General features: G+C 36.9%; 1 protein-coding gene across 1 annotated transcript in view; it reads right to left on the bottom strand.

The window, feature by feature from the left end:
* Positions 1-23,246, bottom strand: part of C5 (complement C5) — a 107,291-nt gene extending 84,045 nt beyond the window's left edge. Inside the window, exons 1-10 of the mRNA XM_002743261.7 lie at positions 23,153-23,246; positions 19,195-19,387; positions 15,710-15,872; positions 11,285-11,355; positions 9,948-10,039; positions 7,313-7,395; positions 5,921-6,011; positions 4,136-4,250; positions 2,167-2,293; positions 258-373 (exon numbers count right to left, since the gene is read on the bottom strand). Coding sequence (XP_002743307.2) covers positions 258-373; positions 2,167-2,293; positions 4,136-4,250; positions 5,921-6,011; positions 7,313-7,395; positions 9,948-10,039; positions 11,285-11,355; positions 15,710-15,872; positions 19,195-19,387; positions 23,153-23,217 — 1,116 coding nt within the window. The 5' untranslated portion in view covers positions 23,218-23,246. The remainder of the gene's footprint in view (positions 1-257; positions 374-2,166; positions 2,294-4,135; positions 4,251-5,920; positions 6,012-7,312; positions 7,396-9,947; positions 10,040-11,284; positions 11,356-15,709; positions 15,873-19,194; positions 19,388-23,152) is intronic.
* Between the last annotated feature and the right edge of the window lie 383 nt (positions 23,247-23,629).

Consider the following 23,629-nt stretch of genomic DNA (forward strand, 5'->3'; position numbering starts at 1 on the left):
ATATAATTTAATGCAATGCTTATTTAGGGATGATACAAGCCTATCTTGCCCTAACTTTTGAAGTCACTGCCAAGGCTGCAGCTGACCTGCAATTTCCTGTCCCTGTCTGTGTCTGCCAGGAGGGGCAGGTTTCACAGAATAAGCTCCTTCTGTGACTTCCCATGCCAGCATTCTTACCTTGTTTGCCACCCACATGTTTTCCATGAACAGAACAAGATGATCACATGTAGCAAGGTCTACCCCCTGACCCCATCTACCTTGATGGAATATGGAATCCCAGGTTTCAGGAAAAGAGGAGTAGCCACCAAATTCAGTTTGTAGGGAGAGAGGACATATTTGATGCCAGGTATTTCTGCCTCTTCAGAAAATCCTCCTAAGGAAATGACAAGCATCATGTTGACAGTTTTTAGGAGTATCATGATCTGTATGGATATCCATTTTTTCTCTATATGTCTCCATAGAGTCATTCACTCACTCACTCCCTTCTTGCATTCATTACTTTGCCAGTAGTTAAGTGGGACACAGGTCTTGCTTCAGAGGGGCACTGCAGAGAAAAGTTTAGATATCAGTAGTTTCCAAGGTCTTAAGCACAAGCTCTTATGTAGAGCTATAGGACTGGACTGAGCAAGGATGCTAGGGAGGGACATAACTTTTCATTGGTGGCCCTAGTTTCAGTTGACAATTTTCAAGGGATTGAGGAGAGAGGGAAGGGTCAGGCCAGAGACTGAGCCTACAGAGATGGGGTGGAGTGAGGTGGAGGAGGTGGTGTTCACAAATATATGAAGGGAAATCAGAAAAAGGGAGCCTGATGTAGAAAGAACCCTGAAGGGAAGTTTGAGATGAGCTGGGCCAACATGGTGAAACCCTGTCCCTACTAAAACTATGGGGGAAAAAGTAGCCAGGTGTGGTGGTGCATGCCTGTAATCTCAGCTACTTGGTAGGCTGAAGCAGGGGAATCGCTTGAACCCAGGAGGTGGAGGTTGCACTGAGCCGAGATTCTGCCACTGCACTCCAACCTGGGTGACAGAGGCAAGACTCCATCTCAAAAAAAAGAAAAATCAAATAAAATAAAAGAAGAAAGGAAAAAATAAAAATGAAAGAACCCTTGAAGGTCTACTGGCAAGAGCCCAATAATGTTACCCTCCAGCTAAAGATTAAGTGAAACTATTAAGAATAACATTTGAAGCTTTAATATCCCCAAACTCCTGTCCAATATTAGATCTCTAACACTCTCTATACGTATCCTATATTTCAGCCAAACTGGATGATCTGCTGTCCTCAAAAATTAAGCTTCACCATCTATCCTTTTGCATCTGCCCTCTCTATGGAGAGTTTCTGTTTCACCCTGTCTGCCAACTCTGCCTCAAAACCCTACTTGTTTTTTTAAGACTGATCATCTTCACAACACTATTCTTGGTTGCTCAACAATCATCTAGAAGCTCGCCTTCCTCTGAATGCTAGTGCATTAATATTTTGCTTAGAGCTCATATGGAATTCTTTCTTTCAACAGTTCTTTCTTTACCTGTCTTATCCCTGATGCTGATTTGTAAACCACTTTAGTGGAGGGATCATACATCATTCATGTTTGTAAGCCTGGGTGGCAACATTTTAAATATCTCATAGATACTGCTTAAACTGAAATTATTTAAAATACATTGAGGAAAAAGTAAAAAGAAGAAACATTAAAATAATGTTGAAAACTTTAGGCTTTAGGAAACATTCTGTTTGACTCCATCATTGTGTAGATATAATAATAATAATAGTAATACCTTTTATTTGTATAGTACTTCATCGAATAGTTTTACATACATAATCTTACTTTGGTTTTGACTTTCACCAGGTGAGAACATGGGGGTGCCAAATGGTCAAGGCAGAGAGCCTGCAGAACTACTTAAGGTATAAATTGAGTACTGTTTTCCCATTTTTGCAGTAGAAGTGAAGGTAATAGGGACACAATGGCTTTCACAATGATTACAAAGAGGCAGAGCTCTACAGCCTTTTTATAACTATATAAAAGTCTACTTCTTATATTTAACTATGAAAGAAAATACAATGTGAAATAATTATAGAAATTTAGAAATTATTATACCTTTAATATTCTAAATATTTTTCAAAAGAAAGTACACACACACACACACACACACACACACACACACACTCTCTTACCTGTAGACTCTATGACTGTTACAGCAATATAAAGGTACTTCTCGTTTAAATCCTCTAGACTGTAGTATGACAGTTCTTTGACTGCCGTTTCAGAATTAAATGTGAATTGAGCAATTCCATTTATCAACTTTTTGAAAGAAGAAAATGAAGAATTTATTTCAGAGAAGAAATTGTAAGGAAAAATTAACAAAATCTGCTTTTCCTAGCCTCTAAATTGAAGGCAAATGTCAGAAGAATGGTTCAGTGCCATAAGTAAAGTAGAAAACCAAGTCCACAGGATGTTATTTTCCAATTATTTGAATAGAATTATAGAAGTGGAAGACTCCTGAACATCACATGGTCCAACAGGTCTTTTTTGGTACCAGCTGACAAACATGCCTTCTTCCAATCCTGAGTCATCATTCATCTTTCTAGGCCTCTCAGCGTACTTCTGCCCTTAACTGAGAGTTTGTTGGTTTTTATAAGATTTAATTTGTACTTCAGAGCTTACAAATTTAAATACTAATTTAAAAACACATGACCAGGCACTGTGGCTCATGCCTGTAATCCCAGCACTTTGGGAGGCTTAGGTGGGCAGAGCACCCAAGGTCAGGAGTTTGAGACCAGCCTGGCCAACATGGTGAAAACACATCTCAACTAAAAATAAAAAATTAGCTAGGTATGGTGGCATGCGCCTGTAGTCCACGTTACTCAGGAGACTGAGGCAGGAGCATTGCTTGAACTCGGGAGGCAGAGGTTGCAGTGAGCTGAGATCGTGTCACTGCACTCCAGCCTGGGCGACAGACTGAGACTCCATCTCAACAAAAACAAAAACAAAATACAATGAACAAGGGGATATGGGGTTAAGTCATATTATGTTATTTAATTATTAATATAGCAGTAAATTTTGCCTTATTTTTTCTTGTAAAATTGAGTGAGTTGAGGGAAGGCATTTTTGTCTTATTTAGCTTTAAATCCCAGTGTCTAGCATAGAATTTTGCATTTTAAAAATGCATTTAATTTACATCTTGAATGAATAAGACTGTAGAGGATAAATGATTGATGATGCAAACCACATGAATATGCAAAAGTGAGCAAACATGACATGAACTCATATCATCTGTGGTATAATGTAAAGCATGCTGAGTAAGGGAAAGGGAACCAGCGCTCTAATCTCAGTTCCAGCGGTGTCTAGCCCTAAACTATGGACAAATAACTTCATGAATATTTCCTTGCAAGGAACTATGCTGTCTCTGGGCATGTAAGGGAAATGATCCAGACTCACAAATAGTTTAATATTGAAAATGATAGAAAAGTAAATAAAGCATTCCAATAAAGAAGGGTTTCTCAACCTCAGCATTATTGACATTTTGAACAGGATAATTCTTTGTTGTAGGGGCCTGATAGGAATTTAGCAGCATCCCTGGCCTATCCCTACTAAATGCCAATAGCAACCACAAATGTCTCTGGACGTTGCCAAATATCCCCTGGGGGATAAAAAATCATCCCTGGTTGAGAACCACTGCAATGAAGGGTGAAGAATGTGTTAAGAAAAGAGGCTATACAACAGGGGCAGCTAATCTAGTTTAGAAGAGTCAGGGGAGGCTTCCCAGAGAAAGACTGTCAATGTTGAAATGAGAAGGAATTAGCCAGGCAAAGAAGGAGCAGAAGGGGACAATGGAAAAGAGCATTCCCAAGCAGAAGAAGTGATATTGTAAAGACCTGAAGGCAAGAGAGACTTTGGTCAATTAGAGAAATTGGAGTGATTAATATAAAGGGGAGGGAGAGAGGGAGGAAAGGGCATGAGATCAGCTGGCAAGGGAGGCTGATGCCAGGGAGAATGAACTTTACCCTAAAGCAATGGGAAGCCAATGGTGGATTTTAAGTTTCAACCTTTCTAAATTGGGGGATTGGACTAGATGGTTTTGAAGTAGCTTCCCATCTCTCACTTCTGAATGCATCTGTAGGTGTGAGTGTCTTAACATCTTACCACTGCGGTTTGCATTGCTGTTTGCATCATTTCTTTTTGATCATCTTTTAAGTCGTCTCTTATTCCAAATGTGATATAGACCTCAGCCTCAGTGACTACTTTATTATAAAAATATCTGTCAGACAATAACATAAAACTCTTTTACTAACATGGTTACAATAACAGGATTCAGATACAACGTAACAATTTGAAATTACGTAAAGCACTTGATGCACTTTAAAGTGTCTTTCATCCACTGTTACATTTCATCCTCATAAAGCCACACAAATAAAGCTATGTGCTAGATGGAAAAAAATTGATCTTGGGGAGATCACAAGACTTAGATCCAGGGCCTTTTCATATAAGCCAAATTATTTCCTTGATGATTTTGGTATCAGTGGGGAACTACTCTCTATTTTCTTTTATGTCTTTAAAAGGTACATGTCCAATCTCACTGTTATATGAGATATACTCTTCATAAAAAATTCAAACTGCAAGTTTTCCTTTTCAGTTTAGAATTAAAGTAAGAATAAAGTAAACTTTCTACCCAGCAAATAGTACTATAGCAAGAGCTAACTTTCCTTATTTATGGTTTGAATAAATAGTCCCCATTATAGGAAGTCAGTTTCTATAATTTTCTCTAAGTGAGCCTTTTATTCTGGTTTAGACCAAGTAATAAATATTCTATTTTCCAAATAAATGCAAATAAGAGAGTCAGCATAGGGTAATGTTTGAGGCATGGACTCTGGACCCAGACAGGCTGTGCCAATTACTAGCTGTGTGATTTTGAGCAGATTATTGAACATTTACGTACTTCAGGTTTTTTTCACTTGTAACATGGGGATAGTAACAATATTAATGCATAGGGCTGTTATAAAGATTAAATGTGCTGATTATGCTGAGTGCTTAGAAGAGTGCCCCACACATATAGTTATATAAATTGGTGTAACCAGATTATATTGTCATTTTTAAATGACAAGCTTTTGTGATAGGTTGCTTGAAAAACTAACCTCAAATTCTCTACTTCCCCATGTATCCACAACCTTTGCACAGTTCCTTCTGTCCACAAACTGGGGGGGGGAGTCTATTGCCTCTAGGCTGACCTTGTAATTTGCTTTGGATGAAAGAATGCATGGAAGTGAAGGTGTGCCAGCACCAACCTAGGCTCAGGAGAACTTTTATGCTTCCATTCCCTCTCTTTGAGCACTGCTGCTGCTACAGGTTAGCCTGCTGGATGATGAGCGGCACACACTTTTTTAGCCCCATCCAATCACCAGACATATGGACAGAACCTTCCTATACCAGCCAGCCCCCAGCTGACCTACCAACTGGCTGCAAGTACATGGGCAAGCCCAGCTGACACTAGCCTGGCCCAGATCAGCAGAACTTCTCAGCTGACTCATAAATGGTGGTAGTTTTAAGGCACTGGGTTTTGAAGTAGTTATGCAGCATTAGCTGGCTGATTAAGTCATTCAAAATGACAGGAAGTGAAGGCTTCAAATCTCAGTCCCAATAACCTAAGTCACCCTCGTCTAAACACACACACACCAAGCCTAAATCTTTGGCACTTTTCTTTTCTTTATTTTTGGTAGTGAGTAGCCAACAAAGCTAAAATCAGAATCAGCTAAAATCAGAATAAGCAAATCAATTATCAGCATGATGTCTCCTTTATCAATTAGTCCCCAAATCATAGCAGACTTTGCTAATAAATCACAGATCTCACTTTGGGCACCTATCATCAACCAGAGTTGAGTTAATCTGGAAAACAACAACAACAGCAACAAAAAACAACCCAAATGTTCTTACCTGGCTTTTATAGTAATTTCAAAATTCTTAAAGTTCTTATAACCAATAAAATTACTTTCTGGTTCTATTGAGACAGAAAAATGTGGCAAGACTGAAAATAAAAACAAAGAGGCAATATTACCATTTTTATTAGAGCAGACTTTAAAGCCTAGCAAACAGCTAGACTTTCTGGCATATTTGGACAAGCTGTAACATCAACACAACATCCACCTTATCATCCTTATCATCATCATCATCATCATTGTCATCATCATCAACAACAATATCTCTGCAGAGCCTTCTCATTCCACCAATCAGAGGTCAATCTAGAAGCACTCTGCCTATATTTTGATTACAGCATTTATTATAGGCAATAGATTATTTCTTCCATTAGCGTATAGACTCCTTGAAAACAAAAAAACTTTTCAATAGTGACATAATATAATGAGATTTGCATTTCAAGATTATTTTGGCTAATATCAAGCAAGATAGCCTGGAAGCAGAGACATCAGTTAGAAGGCTTTTGCAGCAGTCCAGGAGGGAGACTACTGATAAATCAATGAGAGTGGCTGCCGATAGTAAGAGGTGAGTGGCTTCTAGATATACAGAGAAAATAGCAAAAACACTTAGAAGAAGGGAGATGGGTTAGGATTATATGTTAGAGCCTGTAATATTTAAGGTTGAGTTTCATCATATCGAGTTTGTTTGGTCACTGTTTCCCTTGTTAATTGTTAAAATTTGTGTCAGTATTTATTCTTTTCCATGTCATTATGAATCTCTTGAGGGAATAAAAAATGGCTTCAAGCAGAAGAAAGTTAACTTTGATAGCAGAGCACACAGAAATGCTAGTAAATTACTACAGGAAAAGAAAAAATAAACTATTTACATTACTTGTTAGTCTATTAATATAATTTATTTCAAAATAAGAATATTTCACATATTCAAATTAATATACTGGGAATTTAGGAGCCAGAAAATAGTGTTGGACTAGGGGTAAGGAAACCTAATTGTTGTTTTTGTTTTGTCACTAATTGGTTTTAAGACTCAAGTAAATCATTTATTGGTCTTACTGGGTTCCACTCACCTATTTAAGTTTCTCCTAATAATAATCGCAACTCTAGAAAGGATTTTTACTAGTCAAGCTTTTCAGGGCACTAGATCTCTTCTAGCTCTCTGATGGGGGACACAAGTCCACAGAGGTTGGTCTGCTTGCTCAAGGTTAAGAACATGCTAGAACTAGAACCCAGGCATTCAACTGCCACTCCACCCTCCAACCCCTAGTCAGTTCTTCTAGCCATACCAGCTGGCTGCCTCATCTTCATCTAGGAACAATTCTGCATTAACTACATTATTAAAAGGAATTGTTGGAAACACTAACTTTTTATAGGGAAACTTTTAATTGTCAGAAATTACCATATTCTTTAACTCCAAAATAGGTGGTTCCAGTTGTTGAAAAGTCTTCGTTATATTTAGCCTGGATTGTCCACACACCGTATCTGTGGAAGCAAAATATTTTAAATTACAAATGTCATCAAATGTTTTTAATTCACTCAGAGGAGAGCTAATAAATTTCCATTTTAAAGAGGGAAGAATACGCAAAGATATATAAAACCTAAGTAATATATTTTATTTGTGACTGATTTTTAAGCAATAAGTAATTGAGCATTTTTAGGATAATAGGTAACAAATTGTTTAGTTTTTCATATATTATATAATTTTTCCTGGTATTTTATCTTAATAAAGTCATTAGTTTTGATTTGAAGAGCTTATGATTTCTGAGAATTTATTTAATCTTGGAGTCTAACTATGCTAACATAATACTAAAATCCAAAATATAGTACAAAATTCATAATAATGTCTCGAGAAACATGTAATACAAGACAAGCTTATCCAGATGATAAAATTTACACCTCACAAAAATGAAATTATGGTTGGAAGCAAAGCATGGTTTTTTTAAAGACAAAAATAATCTGGTTTTAATTAAGAACCTTTATTAAAATATACATACTAGGCCAAGCACAGTGGCTCATGCCTGTAATCCCAGCACTTTGGAAGCCAAGGAGGGAGGATCACTTGAGCCCAACAGTTCGAGACCAGCTGAGAGACCAACATGGCGAACCCCGCCTCCCACTACCAAAAAATATAAAAAGCAGTCTTGTGTAGTGGTGTGTGCTTGTAACCCCAGCCACTTGGGAGGCTGAGGTGTGAGAATTGCTTGAGCCCAGGAGGTCAAGGCTGTGGTGAGCCAAGATGGTGCCACTGCACTCCAGCCTGGGTGAAAGAGTGAGACTCTGTTTAAAAAAAAAAAATTGTGTGTGTGTGTGTGTGTGTGTGTGTGTAAATATATATATACATACACACACATATTGATGCTACCTTTCAGATTGGCTATGCAGTCTACAAATTTTAATAGTATTATAATAATGATTATTACCATCATCATCAATTCAATGAATATTTATCAAGGGCCTATTTTGCTGAACTGCTGGTGTGCAATAGACAAGGCCTGCCTTAAGGAGTTTATAAGCTAGTGGGGAATTAAAAAGCCAGCAACCAAGTAAAGAAATGGCTATGACATTGAGATAAACATCATGAAGAAAATAAACAAGATGCTGAGATAGGGAGTAAAACAAAGCAAGAGGTTACATTAGATTGTGCATCTGGGAATAGCCTTTTTGTAAAGGCAGCATCCACTCTAGGTCATAACAATGAAAAGAAACCAGGCTTATGAAGAGCCAGGTGAAGCTCGTTCTAAGTAGAAGGGAAGACATGTGCAAAGGTACAGAGGTAGGAAAGCACTGGACATGCCAGACCTTCATGGCTGGTGCACAATATGCCATTGGGCAAGTGGCACAAGATGGAGCTGGAGAAATGATAACAGTAATAAAATAATAGGTCCAATTCTGTACTATGGACCATGTAGCATTTTTAAGAATGTACAGAATTTTTAAAACATCCAAGTTACTTAAACCCCCTAAATTCAATTCAAAGTTTTAGAAAAATTTTCGTACAGTGAATTAACTGTGAACTCCTCTTTAGAGGGCAGAGGAAAATGACCATAAAAAGATGTTGCTCTAAAATTATAGTGCAGTCATGTATAGGTGCACTTGTCTTATTTATTCTGCTCTATTATAAATTTTTTTCTTTTCTTTTCTTTTTTTTTTTTTGAGATGGATTTTTGCTCTTGTTGCTAAGGATGGAGTGCGGTGGTGTGATCTTGGCTCACTGTAACCTCTGCTTCCCAGGTCCCAGGTGCAAGTGATTCTTCTGCCTCAGCCTCCCTAGTAGCTGGGATTACAGGCACCCACCACCACACCTGGCTAATTTTTCATATTTTGGGTAGAGACAGGGTTTCACCATGTTGACCAGGTGGTCTTAACCTCCTGATCTCAGGTGATCCACCCACATTGGCCTCCCAAAGTGCTGGGATTACAGGCGTGAGCCACCACACCTGGCCTATGATAAGTTTCTTGAAAGCAGAGACTGTGGATTCTTTATTTTGTATTTCTCCCTCCTATTGTGATTTGCACATACCAGGAAGTCTTCACTGAATATTTATTACACTGAATCCTCTTTAAACTTTTCCTTAAATCCTTTCATGTGAGGCCAAATAATAGATATATCTCTGAGAACTCCTTCCCTCTTGGACTTTGCCTGCTGGTAGTTTATCCAGGCAAAAACTACAGACGACCATATTGTATAGTAACCAGAGTAAGGAACAAGACCACACCAGTCTTTCAAGCTGACAATCTATTAGATACTTTGAGGGGCAGAAGTTGATGGTTTCGATGAGAAAAAAACCTGGGTACTATTTTTTCCTCTCTCAAATTTTTATTTCTATATGTAAAAAGAACGGGTGAGAAGTATTGGAATTTTTTTGCCAGGAACAGAGCTTAAGTTCTCGCTAGACTTCAAAAGTTTGGATATCCACATATGTGACACCCTTTATTAACACTAGGTGGCTCCCTTTAACTGGTTATCTGCGTCTCTGCCAAAAGTTCCACATGTGCTTTTAGAGAAAATTTTATTAACAATTGTTTTAACATACTTAGGATTAGATGGAATTTTGAAGTCAGGGAAAGAGATAATTCCAGTATAATCAATTTCTTCTACCATGTCAACTTCTGATCCTTCAGGGTCCTGTGAATAAAACAAACACCCTCAAAAATATTTGTAGATTAAATATTTAAGGCAAATACCCATGTCTTCAAATTAAATATGAAGGATGAAGATCAATTAAATGTTATAGAAGGGAAATATGGTTCATTTCAGCTATTTCCCTTCTTCTTTTTCCAATATTCCCCATCTCTCCTCATTACCTTGAAGAGACTCAACTCTATTGTACATCTAAAAGATGAAGTGTAACATGTAAAAACAACAAAAAATTTACAGGGCTGAAAAAAAAGACAAAACAACAACAAAAAACAAACAAACAAAAACTGATGTTTTTGATAAACTTAATGTAAATTTGGCAGGCTTGATAAATACCAGAATCGAATTTTTATATATGTTCATTTGAAGCTTTCCAAAGCAAATATTCTATAAACTATATTTTTTATCCAGATGTTTTATAAGTGTACAGTATGGGCATTTTCAGCTTGGTAAAACTCTCAAATGGTTAAACAAACTTGATAGTTCTCATAAAGCTTCCCAATAAACTTTATCTTGTGGTTGGGTTAGCAAATTATTGAAATGAGGTTTTCACTTTCTTTGGACTACACATGGAGGTCCAATTCAGCTTTAACTCAACATATAAACATAGACAACATAAGTGAGACCCTTATCCTGTACAAAAAAACTTTTTTGAGACAGGAGCTTTGCTCTGTCACCCAAGCTAGAGTGCAGTGGTGTGATCATAGCTCACTGCAGCTTTGAACTCACAGGCTCAAGCAATCCTCCCACCTCAGCCTCCCAAGTAGCTGGAACCACAGGCATATGCCACCATGCCCAGCTTTTTATTATTATTATTATTTTATTTTTAGTAAAGATGAGGTCTCACTATGTTGCCTAGGCTAGTCTCGATTTCCTGAGCTCAAGCAATCCTCCCATTTTAGCTTCTCAAAGTGCTGGGATTACAGGCATGAGTCATTATGACCAGCCTACAAAAATTGTTTAAAGAGATAGTAGGGTATGGTGATGGGTGCCTGTAGACCTAGCTACTCAGGAAGCTGAGGTGGGAGCATGGCTTGAGCCCAGGAGTTTGAGGCTACAGTGAACTATGATCACACCACTATACTCCAGCCTTGATGACAGGACGTGCAGATGTTCAATAACCATTTATGGAACATCGAATGATTCAGTGTAGTGTGAGAACACGGTTATGAAATGATACTCTTGTCCTGAAAAAATGAATTAAAGTATTATTTAAATAAATAAAATACTTACTATGAAAGTTAAGACAGTTTCTCTTTTGGCTGGCTTCAAGTCATCATTCAATGAATAAACTCTAACCTTTACTGTAAGAATAATTGATATCATCAAAAACTGGTAAACACAAGGATATTTTGATTTTTTAAAACAACCATCCTTAAAAGAATCTTACTTTAAAACACTCAATATACAAAAGTCCATGTTTGAAAGAAAGAAAAATTAGTTTGCAGACATATACATTACTAGCGATTCTTTTATTTAAGAGAATCCTCTGGGATTCATTTAAAGAACTATTTCTCTTAGTGGATTTAAAGTACAGTTTACTTTATTAAAATGCATTTACCTACAATGTTTTGAGAACACATCCACAGTATGAAATTAATTACATCTGTAATTAGGCCATTAGTTATCAAAAATTTCATAGCAGCAAAACAGTAATGTCCACCATATGGTTATAGGGGAACATAATACAGTGTTCATAATAGAACTGAAGATTTTAATGGAAAATTGGGAACTTGATTCAGACACACACTCTTTCACTTATGAAAACCAACAAGGCTCCAAGTTAGCTCTTACTGCAAAAGGCAGCTTTGAATTGTACGGTTTTGTTATATTTACTGAGCCAGATCCTACAATTGTTCTCTCATTGTTAAAAGAGTAATGGCAGGGGCTCAATAACTGTGAGTTCTCTTCCATTTCTGTCAGTTAATAGATCCCTACTTTTTAAACAAAAGCATCTGTTTCTCTTTTAACTCACAGCTGTTTGAGACACTGAGATCTAATTCCTTCCACTGGCATACTGTAATTTCTCTAGGGTATTGCTGATGCTCAAACCATTTCATGGCCAAAACTTCACTCACAAAATAAAATAGAACTGGCACCATAAACCCAATATCTTTTAAAAGATCAGGATTACGCAAAGTTCTGTATAAGAAGCCACATTAACACTGGTTTTACTAAGTTCACAAGGTAAAAACAGTGTGCTCAGTAAATGCCCCACTCTCTGCTCTCTCCTTCCCCTCACACCTGTCTCCCACTACAAATCCTATCTCCTTCTTTTTGGACACACCCAGTTCAGGCCTGAGTATCACTGGGAAGCTGCCCAAGGCAGAATGTCACAAAGTTAAGAGCACAGGCCCTGGAATTTAAAACGCTGGTTTCACTCCTGCCTCTGCCACTTTCTAGTATGACCCTGAGTGGGATACTTAATCCCTCTAAACCTTAGTTAACCTCTTGTGAAATAGGAACACTAATGTATGCCCATAGTGTCCTTGTGAGAATTAAAGAACACAAAGCTTTGCATAGCCTGACACATGCTAAGTAATCAATAAATGCTTATTATTTTATTATATTATTATTTCTATGACTACTATTTGGCTAGTTTTTAACCCAGTTTGTGTTTAGGTTAGAAAATTAATCTTGTCTTCACAGTGATGATACAGGGGAGGCAAGATCTATACAATTTTTTGTGTAAAAGATATGGCTTATTAGCAGAGCACAGTGGCTCATGCCTATAATCCCAGCACTTTGAGAGGCAGAGTCAGGTGGATCACTTGAGGTCAGGACTTGAAGACCAGCCTGGCCAACATGGTGAAACCCTGTCTCTGCTAAAAATACAAAATTAGCCGGGCGTGGTGGCAGACGCCTGTAATCCCAGTTACTTAGGAGGCTGAGTGTAGAGAATCACTTGAACCTGGGAGGCAGAGATTGTAATGAGCCAAGATCGCACCACTGCCCTCTAGCCTGGGTGACAGAGTGAAACACCGTCTCAAAAAATAAATAAAATAAAATAAAAATAAAAGATATGGCTTATTAATTTTTTTAAAAAGTTTGAATGCCTTCTAATGTGCCAGGCATTATGCTAGGTACTGAGATACAGTAGTGAAAGAAATCAGATTGGATATCTTTTAATGGAGTGGTGAAGAGAGGCAAATACAATTATATGTAAAATTTTAGGGTGTAAAGTGCCACAAAGGATATTTGCCCGACCTAATGAGCATGTAGAGGAGAGAGATTTGAAGAGGTCAGGGAAAGCTGCCTTTAGAAGAGTCTGTGATGACATGTGAGGGTGAAGTAGAAGTTAACGAGGCAAAGGAGGGGCAAGAATGTACTGTGCAGAGGCAATGGCATGTTACACAGGCCTTAATATGAATGGGGAAACGGCGTGAGAAAACATCTGAAAGGAGGTCAGTTTGTCTTGCATCGGTAGAGGATGGGACCATAGGAGGTAACGAAGCTGGAGAAGAAGGCAGGACACAGGCTTTATGAAATGGAAGGATTTTGGCCAATATTCTAAAGTCCTTTATTCAGTAAAGCCTTGAAGATTTAAGCCTTTATCCTAAAGATGCTTACACTCAAAATCCCTCAAGAATCTTCAGATTAAGTGTGTTGACCAGGACATTACAGTTATAAATAAGACCACTAAAAAATACTTTTAAGTAATTCTTTTTCTTTTGTGCAAATATGGCTTTGTGCTATTCCATGGATATAATGAAAAACATTTTCCTAGTGCTTACTGTGTGCTTGGCACTATCTTAAGTGGTTTACACATATGAATTCAGTTAATTCTCACAACTCTATGAGGTAAGTTGTATTATTGTCTCCATTTTACAGGTGAGGAAAGTAGGGGTCTGAAAGGCTGAGTAATTCACACAGGGTCATGTAGCTCACAGCAGTTCAAGCTGGGATTTGAACCCAGGCAATCTGACTCCAGAGTCTGCTTTTAACCAATTTACTTCATTAACTCTCAGAAATGGGCCAATATTTATAGGAAATGTCTCTTATTTTCCTCTAGGATTAGAATGGATACGAATATTAAATCTTTTTTTGTTTGTTTGTTTGTTTCTGTTTTTGTTTTTTGAGACAGTCTCACTCTGTTGCCCAGGTTAGAGTGCAGTGGCATGATCTCACTGCAACTTCTGCCTCCCACGTTCAAGCAATTCTTCTGCCTCAGCCTCCCGAGTAGCTGGAATTGCAGGTGTACACCACATCTGATTAATTTTTGTATTTTTAGTAGAGACAGGGTTTCACCCTGTTGGCCAGACTGTTCTCAAATTCCTGACCTCAAGTGACTCACCCGCCTTGGCCTCCCAAAGTACTGGGATTACAGGCATGAGCCACCGTGCCTGGCTGGATATTACATCTTCTTACAGTAAAGTCCTGATATAAAAACAATATATGAAGCCATTCTTAAGGAAAGCCTTGATAACTAAAGAAGGTCTCAGGCTCTGTATTACACTGCTTGTTGGACAAAGACTGATGACCTTAAGTTGTGGAAGTGTCAACAGGATCCAAGCAATGAAGTATCTTTCAATGTAGGAGGACAAGGGAGATGATATGCTTGTTTCTAGGTATGATTATATTTAAAAGGACCCAATCTTTGTGATCAGAGACTACTTCCTTGCATATGAAGTTGTCTCTTGGAGTAAAGAGATGGTACTATTCTGGCAATGATATTCTGGCCAAGCAGATAGCAATATCTCTACCCTCTCTAGGCCTTTCCTTTCTGAGCTGATCATAACAAATGCTCCTGCTGAAATGGTAATGGTGCAGACCAGTTCCAGCCCACTATTTTCATCATCAACATCAACCAACATTTAGCAAATATCTACCGTGTACAAAGTTTTTCAACAAAGTCAGCTGGTCCCCACTTCCTTTCTCTGTCCTGCCGCAACAATATCATTAGTGAAATTGCATAGCCTCTCCCTCCCACATACACATCTCACATATTCTGTTTCTGATGTGCTTAAAAGTCAGTGATGGTGGGAGGGAGAAAGAGGGGAACAGAAGGCTTTGCAAACATGTGAATATATTGGGCAGCATTCACACTTTTCTGTGTTTTACTTTTGGTCCATTGGAAATAAGTCCAGTCATTCCTATTCACATGATTTTGATTGGCTATTCTCCCCTTTTGCCTGTAACAGAAGAACAATGTTCTAACAGAAACTTTCTTAGGTAGATTCCCCTTTAAAAATTAATATCCATATATTTCTGTGATCTAGTTTATTCTCTGCTGAAACATCTGATCCTCTAGGGTTAGATTTATTTTTCCAGTTTGGGGATTAGCTCCAGACTCAGTGGAATTTTTAATGAACACTGTTCTATAATGAATTATTGTCCCATTGCCAAATTATATTTGCAATTAAGTCTATTTGTTTAATAAATAAGATCTAACATGACATTTTACAATTTTGAAAAAGCATTTTCTATTTGAAAATAACTGATGGGGCAGATAATGTAATTGTTGGTTTTGTAATTTATTTAGCACTTTCCCCATAAATTTAAAATTAAAATGCTATTAAATATTTGAAAGTATAGATATCATTGGGAATTGAGATTCTTTTGAGCATATTAGAAACTATCTCCACTCAATTTCACGTGTTAAAAAGCGCTACAATATTGTGTCAAATCCCCCACCCAGAGAAATATCTTATATGCTACCTGACTGGTCTGGCGTATAAACAGGCTTGTCTGTATGAATGAAGAGAAATCCATTGTCGTAGGTTATTGGCATTTTTTTTGATTTTGAAAAATGCTTTGATACAACTTCCAAATACACATAAGAAACTGGGTTTTGTCCTCCAGGCAATTGTTTTGGTTGTATCTAGAACAGAAATTGTTGATGGAAAACAGTATAATAATTCTAAAGTTATTAAACAAATTAACTTTGTAAATACCACTGTAATCTCATGAGTATGTATATGTAATCATTTAAAAAGTGATACAGGGGCAAGAAGAGTAAATAAATTTTGCCCAAAGCCCTTTAGTGTCTAATTACACAATAAAAATTTAGCTTTAAGCAATTGAAAGTCTCTTTGGTTTCATGTTTCCTAAATTTTATATAGATTTAGTGAAACTACTACTATAAAAGGTTTTAAGAAACTTTCACTCAGTTAGTTTGCTGGGTTACCATTCCCTTTGTGAAACCTCCTGACGATTCTCTGGACCCTTAAACTTTTTTTTTTTGAGATGGAGTCTCACCTACTCTGTTGCCTAGGCTGGAGAGCAGTGGCATCATCTCAGCTCACTACAACCTCTGTCTCCTGGGTTCAAGTGATTCTCCAGCCTCAGCCTCCCAAGTAGTTGAGATTATGGGTGTGCACCACCATGCCCAGCTAATTTTGTTTTTGTTTTGTATTTTTAATAGAGATGGAGTTTCACCATGTTGGCCAGGCTGGTCTTGAACTCCTGGCCTCAAGTGATCCGCCCTCTTCAGCTTCCCAAAGTGCTGGGATTATAGGTATCAGTCACCAACTCCAGCCTCTCTGGACCTTTAGTATTACCTCACATATTTCTGCTCCCATAAGTTGAGATGTTCATTTTCCAATTTATGTTTGTAATTATTCCCTTTACATTCAATGATATGTAAATAGAATACATAAAAAGTGATTAAAAAGAAAACTGTCTCTATGAAAATTTAGGCTTTGGAAAAATGGGATAAAAGTTAATTACAAAATCCGACTATGGAATTAGTTTTGTAAAATTATTTTAAAAGCTTGGAAGACATTAAAAATCTATAAATATTCTGCACCCGGATTGCTTTGTAAGCACCTTTAAGTTCTTTCTTCCCTTTTTTTTTTTTTTTGAGACGGAGTTTCGCTCTTGTTACCCAGGCTGGAGTGCAATGGCGCGATCTCGGCTCACCGCAACCTCCGCCCCCTGGGTTCAGGCAATTCTCCTGCCTCAGCCTCCTGAGTAGCTGGGATTACAGGCACACCCCACTGTGCCCAGCTAATTTTTTGTAATTTTAAGTAGAGACGGGGTTTCACCATGTTGACCAGGTTGGTCTCGATCTGCCGACCTCGTGATCCACCCGCCTCGGCCTCCCAAAGTGCTGGGATTACAGGCTTGAGCCACCGCGCCCAGCCTCTTTCTTCCCTTTTAAGAAACAGAAACTATAGACCAGTCTGGGCACGGTGTCTCACGCCTGTAATCCCAGCACTTTGGGAGGCTGAGGTGGGTAGATCACCTGAGGTTAGGAGTTCCAGACCAGCCTGGCCAACATGGTGAAACCCCTTCTCTACTAAAAATGCAAAAATTAGCCAGGTGGGAGGTTGAGGTGGGAGAATTGTTTGAACCTGGGAGGCGAAGGCTGCAGTGAGCCGAGATAGTGCCACTGTCCTCCAGCCTGGGTGACAGAATGAGATCCTGTCTCAAAAAAAAAGGAAAAGAAAAAGAAAGAAAGAAACTGTAACACATAACCAGGTGAGGTGGTGCATGCCTGTAATCCCAGCACTTTGGAGACCAAGGCAGGCAGATCACAATGTCAAGAGATTGAGACCATCCTGGCCAAGGATGAAATCCATCTCTACTAAAAATACAAAAATTCGCTGGGCATGGTGGTGCATGCCTGTCGTCCCAGCTACTCAAGAGGCTGAGGCAGGAGAATCGCTTGAACCTGAGAGGTGGAGGTTGCAGTGAGCCAAGATTGCGTCACTGCTCTCCAGCCTGGTGATAGAGCAAGACTCCATCTCAAAAAAAAAAAAAAAAAAAGAAAAATGTTGTAACACATAATAAATGAGATTTGACACTGCAATTCATAGACCCACACTTTTAAGTGACCTTGATACAACATTAAACAATTGACAACTAAAGGTACATTATATTGTTACAATAAAATTAAATGGTTAAAATATGTACCGACTATGATTCCCACACCTTAATCTACTTTTTCAGTTAACCAAAGGACACTCTTATCTGATACAAAAAGTAACTTTTTTTTTTTTTGAGATGGAGTGGCCTAGGCTGGAGTACAGCTGTGCGATCTTGCCTCACTGCAACCTCTGCCTCCTGGGTTCAAGTGATTCTCCTCCTCAGCCTCCCAAGTGGCTGGGATTATAAGTATGTGCCTCAAAAGTAACACTTTTAATAAATGAATTTTAATTGTTAACAAACCTAGTAAGTGGAAGAATTTGTTAAGAGATATGAGCATTTACTTAGAAGAACATTATGAAAGAATTTCTATGTTTGATTAGAAATTATTTAGATTAGTGTTTCTCAAATATGAGTAATATGCCTTCCCCTTTTAAAGGACAAAAGTCAAGGAGGACCCCCAGCATTTTTGTTATTTATAACATAATCAAAATTACTTTTATTACAAAGTTACTTAAATATATACTAACTTAAAACTGGATATAATCTTATGATTTTTGTATAATTAAAAGTCAAAACAAATTTATAAAATAAATTCAAAATGTTATAAAATCAATATAATTCTAATTTTAAGCTGTTCATTAAATTTCAATTTTTAATTTCTTTATAAAGAACTCGCTTTAGAGAAACTCTGGTCTAAATGAACTGCAGAACCCATTTTATGTCTTTGATATTCTTTGATTTTCTTTATTAAGTATTAGAATTTTGAGTAAGAAATAAGTTGCAGGTATGTCTCTAAGCAATCTGTACTACAATATCTTAATAGGAGAAAGAGTTATTTGATCAAAGTTGTTCTTTCTATTAATTGCAGGTTGTCAATGAGAGCTATGCACTTTAATAATAAAAAAATTTTTAGTTTTTGAAACTATAATTGTAGAATATTAGAGTTCAGTCAAATGTTCAATAATATCCATGGGTTTTTGTGAGCAATGTACTACAGATCAAATCATGTTCATAGTTCTTGATTTCTTTCCAATAATAATTTTCATGGCAAACAAGTATTTTCGATTATTTTAAAATATTTTCACATTAGTACAATTTTATTTTCCAATAAGAATGTGAAAATTTATGAGCATTGCTCAAAAAGCAGACGTAACTCTTCTGCTTAGAATTTTCTGTTTCACTTATATTATCATGAGTAACCGACATCATCTAATAATCCCACAGTGGTAGCGTAAATGATTGCAGCTCTATGTTATCAATATTCAAACTTTGTACACATTTTTGTTGAGAATATTCTGTATACGTAAAGAAAATAAAGGGTAAATACATACTGTTAAGACTGCAGAGTTTTGGAATTTATTCTGTGAGGATAAATGAACATAGCCTGAGGAGTAACTAATTTTTTTATCAGGATAACTTTTAATAGAGATTGTTGCATCAAATGCTTCAGTATATCCATAAACTTGAATTACAATTTTTTCAGATGCTCCAACACGGAATATTTTTGGTGCTGAAATGACATATCTGTTGAAAAAGGAAAAGATAAGGCTCAGTGTCTTTATATGACCTATTTTCTTACACTTTTGATTTTTTCTCTCACTTGAGAGATTCCATTTAAAATACATATATTTCCTCACTTAAAACTGATACTAGTAAGTTAAAATGTACTTGTGACCTACCATAATGTCAGCATAATTTCCAAGACGTAGTTTGGAATTAAGACCTGAGAAATGAAGTTGGAGGTTTAGTTTACATTTAGAAAGGTAAATTAATAATAGCACCTTCTCTTAGCTACTGTAGCCAAGGAAGACTTTGAATCATGTTGACCAGAACATGTAAATGGGGTCAGTATTTTTTGCTCAATGAAGAAAAAGGCAATATAGGCACCAGTGATTGAATTCCAGCTGCGCCATCTGCTGGCTGAGTGACTGTGGTAAAGTCACTAACTTTCTGAGGCTACTATAACTTACTCTGAAAATAATCACCTTCTTTACCAGGATCTGGTAAAGATTACATAAGAACATATATATGAAAGGTCCCAGCATGTTTAGTACTCAATACATGTTAAGATTTATTAATCTCACTAAATTAAGTTAAAAGGGAGTGATCTTAGAAATACTATATTATACTAGTAAATGGATAATGAAAAGGATAAAATATGAGTGAGCTGAGAAGTGCATTTGGAAATGGAAATAGTGATGGTGGTCCTTTAAGAGCAACTCATCATCATCTTCAAACAACAATGGCAATTAAGTACTTGCCATATATCAGAGGCTTTATCAGCATTTTACATACAACTCTTGTTAATCTTTACAATAAGCCAATGACACTGATACTATCATTATTCCTATTTTGCAAGTGGTAAGAGGCTATCTTGGCTTATGTTATATGGTTTGTAAGTAAATGGGGGAAGACTTTATATTCATTCTCTCTCATTTGTTATGTGTACATTTGAGGTTAAGGTTATAAGTGTTATTCACAATCATAGACTGTTCTCTTATTTTTACTTTTCATGTGATTTATACAAGAATGGAAGTGAATCTATACATGTTTTTGAAATATAAATTTTTAAATATGTGTTTTTTTATTGTTTTAATAAATAAAAATTCACAAATATAGACTGGATTATTAACTGTATATCACAAACGTGTCTAATTTGAATATTGAGAACTACGTATGCTATTACATAGGAAAAAAAAGTGTTTTAACCCAAAAGGGCATAGTGAACGACTCATTCAAGTGGTCCAACAAGCTTGAAGTGCACCCACCACCCCACTTGGCAGAATTATTGCAGGCTTCTGCCAACATTATGGCATTTTAAGAGTTTGGTAAAAGCAGGAAGTTTTTAGTAACAATGGAATTAATTTATAAGCAATTAAATCATTTAGAGCATCTGGCAGTTCTCCTACCTGACAATTAATTTGGATCCACTTATAGGCAAATTACAAAAGAGAGGAAAAAATTTCCAGATTTCCAAGCATCATCTGAATTCCCTTTCCCCACATGCCTAGCAGGAGTTGGTAGACAATGAGAAGAGTTCAGTTTTTATGGTAATAAGATACATTTACTGAAATTTTACCCTGTGCTAAGGCACTATTCTGAATACTTTATATATATAAACTCATTGTGTTGAGGAACTATTACTCCAATTTTAAGGTGAAGAAACTGCTGATTAACTTTCCCAAGGCCACACATATAGGATTTATGAATTCTATAATTCACAAACTACAGAATTAGGAATAGAACCTGAGCAGCTCATTTCCAGAATTAACATTTTCTGGAATTAACTAAATGGAAATTATCAAGAGTTTTGTCATTAGAAAAATGTAGGGATACAAAGCTACTTTAATTTCAGTATTTATAGAAGCTTTATGTTTTTCGGTTTAGTATTGCCTTAGTTTTGAATTGTCTATGTCAGGGGCCCCAACCCCCGGGCCACACAGCAGGAGGTGAGCAGTGGGGCAAAGGAGCATTACCACCTGAGCTCTGCCTCCTGTCAGATCAGTGATGGCATCAGATTCTCATAGGAGCATGAACCCTATTGTGAACTGTCCATGTGAGGAATCTAGATTGCACCCTCCTTTTGAGAATCTAATGCTTGATGATCTGCAGTGGAACAGTTTCATCCTGAAACCATCCCAACCCCAACCCCGGTCCATGGGAACATTGTCTTCCACAAAACCTGTCCCTGGTGCCAAAATATTTAGGGACTGCTGGTCTATGTGATGGTAGCAGTCAAGCCTAAAATATTAAGTGTTTAGAAGCCCCTAAAAGATGATTCTGGAACCACCCTTCATAAAGTAGTTCTTATTTATGCTACTTATGCTCAGTAGCATGATCTATTGATCTAAAGAACTTCATAGTTTTCTTTGTCTTTCAATTGCTGCAGAGGAACAAGCTACTGAGCTTGCAGAGAGGCAAGAATGTTACTTTGGCCTCTACCTTGAATGTTGTTTCTTCAAATATTTGCATGATTTGCTTCCTCACTTCCTTCAGGCTCTGTTTGAGTGCAGCTCTCCTTAAGAGACCCTTTCCTGGCCACATTTTAAAGTAGTGCCCCATAATTATTATTATTTTTAATTCTCATACTCTCTTTTATTTTTTTCTTCATAATACTACCTACCTGACCTTACACATTCTTTCATTGGTTCATTCATTCATTACTAATCCCACTGGAAGGCAAGCTCTAGGAATTGTCTTATCATTTGCTATATCTGCAGTGCCTATCATACAGTTAGGTGCTCAATAAATATTTGTTGAATCAATCAATCAACCAGTTAATTAAAGTGATTAATTGCCATGACTTTTTCAGAGAAAGTGAGGAAATAATTTTTATTATGGACCAGTAGAAAGAATTCAGAATAATTCTGGACAAGAACGATGGAATCCAGGTCCTAGCCCTAGTTCTGCCACTAATTTGAAGTCACCTAATTTCAGTCTCTCTAAGCTTTAGCTGCTTGTCTTTCAAAAGGAAATAATAAAGACAGGATGCTAAGGTAGTGGAGTGATCGTGGTCATGTGATAAAAATCACAGATCAGAAATAGGAGGGTGCTAAAAAAGAATGACATCCTAAGTATGTGTTTATATATTTATATGTATACATTTATGACAAAATGAAAAAAATAAAGTGATAAAAAGGATATCTTAATAAAAATCCTGTTGCTCTCTAGAACTGTGACCTTTGGCCAGTTACTCCCATTATCCAAACTTATCCTTATGTATAAAACAAATAGGTTTGATTAGATAATCTACGTTACTTTCAGTATTAAAATATTTCTAGATATAAGATCATTATTTTTAAAACATTACCTAAAGTGCATATTATGTCAATAATGACACTAAAAATTGTGAAAAATCAGCTTATAAATGTATTATAGAAGTCATTATAACAACAGATTTTCAGATCACAGTATTAGACTCCCTAATAATCCTGGTTTAACTGTGACAGTCTATGAAAAACACAAAGAGAAAACTAAACACAAGTTAAAATAAGCAAAAAATGTTCAGAAAGTTTATTATCTTGAGTTTGATTCATGCTTTTTTGAAGAGGAATTTGAATAATCATTTACATACATTCTAATAAATAACAATTCCATGTAAGCTGTCATGTTGTTAGCTACTTATCAAATCAAAATGCTTCCATTATCTTTCTCATTCAGAGATGATATTATTCACTTGGTGTTCTCAGAAGTAGCAAGTTATTTTCAAATTAACACAATCTGTTCAATTTACTCTTTATTCATCACAACTAAGATGCAGTGAAAAATGAAAATAGCTGTTTTACTTACGTTTGTTCCTGTCCCCAAGTTTTCCCCAGGAAGATTAAAAAACAAAGTATTCCCAAGAGGCCCATGGTTGTAGATAGCAGGAAATCATGGATATAACCGTTTTGAGGATATTCTCCTTTTAAATAAACTGAACTTGAAGAATTCAGATAATCTGGTTAATTATTGTCAGAAAGGTGAACATCTAAGCAGGAAAACTAGAATTGGAACTAAAACACCCTTTCATGCCCAGAAATACAGATAGGGAGTCTTTTATAGGAACTTATACCCAGGGAATTTATTTTTATTAATACAAATAAAGGGACTCTAAATGGGAATTTGGCACTATGAAGAGTGGCTCAAAGCCAGAAACCAGTAAGTCCATTGCCTTTGTCCTTCCTTCTCTTGTCCAGGGCATTTGCTTTGCTGTTGCATCACCTGCAAGCACACATCCAGCAGGTCCACTCTAATACTGATGGAGACCCAGCTGGACTCAGTTTC

Source organism: Callithrix jacchus, chromosome 1 (genome assembly GCF_049354715.1).
Source record: "Callithrix jacchus isolate 240 chromosome 1, calJac240_pri, whole genome shotgun sequence".
NCBI classification, from domain to species: Eukaryota; Metazoa; Chordata; class Mammalia; order Primates; family Cebidae; genus Callithrix; species Callithrix jacchus.